Genomic DNA, 3,091 nt, shown 5'->3' on the forward strand with positions numbered 1-3,091 from the left:
TAACGTGAACGATCGTGTCACAGACCCTTCCATTTTGAGAGCGGGGCCTCACAACGATCCACTGTGTCGTGTTAGCAAACACGGAATACTATTTTATGACTAAGTGACTACACTTTATGCGAAGGGGACATAAGATAACAGACATACATCACATACACTGTATGATGAACAAGAGGAAACTACCATGGGTCTGAGGCAAAACTGGGGCACTTGTGGTGGAGCTGTTGCCCTGATTTAGCAAAAAAAAAAAAAATCCTTTTTTAATAAAAGGGTACAGAATATGTGGCGAGATTTGTCTCATAATCCTAATCTAAATGGTTCAGTATGTGGAAATAAATGAGAGATTTTCTACACCGTTTTCTCAGATAATAGGGGGCGGGGCGAACTTGTGGTGGGCGGAGTCTGAGCGCGTGTATGAAATGACTGACAGGTAAACACAAACAAGCACGAGCATTCCGTTAAATTAAACTAAATTATTATTATGTGGAAATATAAAACAAACGAACAAAACAAAACAAAAAAATAAATAAAAACTTTAGTGTTTATGGAGTCATTTTGGGCGGGAAAAAAAAAGATCCCAAAAATCGCCTCAGAACCTGGATGAGCGCGCGCGGACCCCAGCTGCTCGCGTTCTGTGGCGTGCGCGCGCACACTTTCAACGCTTCTCCCGCTTCCTCTGTGTCGCGCGTGAACGCGGTGGGTTTTCTCTCTCTCTCTTTCTCGTCGAGTCAGTTAGTCTGTCTCTCTCTCTCTCTCTCTCTCTCTCTCTCTCTCTGTATGTGAGAGAGAGCTCGGAGCGGGAGTGAGAAAATCAAAACACAGCAGAAAAGCGAGAGTGGATGAGGATTACAGCACACGGGGACGAAGCGGAAAGTATAGAGAGAGAACATTTCCAGGACGCTAAAGCTGCTAAATATCCGCTTGCCAACACGGAATACCGTTTTCCCCTCTTCTTCATGGAGTGAAAAGGGACCTAAGAACATTTTCGAGTTTTTTGTCGTCCGTCTTTTCTCTCTTTTTTCCCCCCTCCCCGTCACGGATGGTGGTGTTAGCGTGGATAGCGCGGAGAGCCGGCGATTCACACCAAGTATAAAGAAACTGCGAGAACAGCAAAGAATAAAATTTTCTGGCAACAAAACTACTTCACCCCAAAGCTGCTGAATGTGAGCTTTATTGTTAACTTGTTTCCTTGTGTCGGTGAAGAAAGACTTGAGTGAACGACACGTTGTAACAAAATGATTTCTTCTCCTCCTCCTCCTTCTTCTTGGACATGTTGTGATTGAAACCTCTCCCTTGTCTTTCTCTGAAGAGAGAGAGAGATTTGTTTGTATAAAAATACCAGGCTTGAGGTGTGTGTGTGTGTTTCCCAGAACTCTCCACGTGATGATGATGATGAAGAAGAGGAAACTACACTGATTTGATCCAGTAATCAGGCAGAAGTTTGGAGTCTGACCTTTCTCCCGGTCAGAGAGAGTGGAAGTTTGATCAGGAATTTGATTAGCCGGCGATGAGAATGACTGACAGACAGCAGGAGTTAAGACTCTGAATCTTTGTCGTATGGACTGGTATCCAGAACCCTAGCTCGAACCGTGGTAACGTTTCGGACGTAATCCGTGTCTCCTGGGCGTCTTGGGAGGTGGCCCCCTCAGCCAGAGGACTTTCTGAGCTTCGTTCTTCGTTCCACTGTCACTATGGAGGAGTGGAGGCAGTGTGGCCGGTGGCTCATCGACTGCAAGGTCTTGCCCCCGAATCACCGGGTGGTTTGGCCCGAGGCCGTCGTCTTTGACCTGGCCCAGGCTCTCCGAGACGGGGTGCTCTTGTGCCAAATGTTGCACAATCTGTCACCCGGATCTGTAGACCTGAAGCAGATCAACTTCAGGCCTCAGATGTCGCAGGTAGGTCACTCATCACAAGCGTCCAGGGTTTTTAACATGGGGATTAATGTGCTGTTCGAACCCTTAATGCATTGAAGTGGGCAATATTTATTTGTTTATTTATTTTTTTCCTCCTGCCGAGCATTGATCCTTGGGGAATACCACCAAAAAAATGTACTGCAGGATAATTGTGTGCAGGAAATGCTTATTAAACTTGCAGTATGACTCCATCAACGTGGAATTTCGACCATATTCAAATCAACAATCTGTAACACATCGGTTATCACAGCTAGCTTGGCTGGTTAGTTTGTTGCATAATTCCACGTAATTCCAAACTCTAGATGTTTTTCATTTCACTAAACACAAAGAGGTAGAAAATGGTCATAAAGTGTTCACCTTTTGGTGCCAGACCCTGTGTTTTACGCTAGCAAGTCAGTTGTTTTGCTTGTGCTTTGTCTTGTGTTGTGGCTTACAGTAGTAGCTGTATATACTTACAGAGGCTAACTAGTTTAACGCAAATTAAAATAACGCTGTAATCAGTGTCGACACGGGTTGTTTGATTTACGTCGTTGCCAGATTAGCGACTGCACTAGAAATGAACGTTCACCAGAGGCACTTGTGAACTCCGCTACTTCTCACTCACTCACACATTCATTCACTCACTCACTCACTCACTCTCTCATTCACTCACTCACTCTCTCATTCACTCACTCACTCTCTCATTCACTCACTCACTCTCTCATTCACTCACTCACTCTCTCATTCACTCACTCACTCTCTCATTCACTCTCTCATTCACTCACTCACTCACTCACTCACTCTCTCATTCACTCACTCACTCTCTCATTCACTCACTCACTCACTCACTCACTCACTCACTCACTCTCTCATTCACTCACTCACTCTCTCATTCACTCACTCACTCACTCACTCACTCTCTCATTCACTCACTCACTCTCTCATTCACTCTCATTCACTCTCTCATTCACTCACTCACTCACTCACTCACTCACTCTCTCATTCACTCACTCACTCTCTCATTCACTCTCTCATTCACTCACTCACTCTCTCATTCACTCACTCACTCTCTCATTCACTCACTCACTCTCATTCACTCACTCACTCTCTCATTCATTCTCTCATTCACTCTCTCATTCACTCACTCACTCACTCACTCTCTCATTCACTCACTCACTCTCTCATTCACTCTCTCATTC

At 45.0% G+C, this 3,091-nt stretch overlaps 1 protein-coding gene across 8 annotated transcripts in view; it reads left to right on the top strand.

Moving 5' to 3' along the window:
* Positions 1-646: 646 nt before the first annotated feature.
* vav2 (vav 2 guanine nucleotide exchange factor) overlaps positions 647-3,091 on the top strand; it is a 187,777-nt gene continuing 185,332 nt past the window's right edge. For 3 of the 8 annotated variants that reach the window (XM_058415578.1, XM_058415579.1, XM_058415581.1), the window contains exon 1: positions 647-1,895. In XM_058415578.1, coding sequence (XP_058271561.1) covers positions 1,692-1,895 — 204 coding nt within the window. In that variant the 5' untranslated portion in view covers positions 647-1,691. The remainder of the gene's footprint in view (positions 1,896-3,091) is intronic. The other 5 variants (XM_058415580.1, XM_058415582.1, XM_058415584.1 and 2 more) reach the window with 3 other exon arrangements.

Source organism: Hemibagrus wyckioides, linkage group LG18 (assembly GCF_019097595.1).
Source record: "Hemibagrus wyckioides isolate EC202008001 linkage group LG18, SWU_Hwy_1.0, whole genome shotgun sequence".
NCBI classification, from domain to species: Eukaryota; Metazoa; Chordata; class Actinopteri; order Siluriformes; family Bagridae; genus Hemibagrus; species Hemibagrus wyckioides.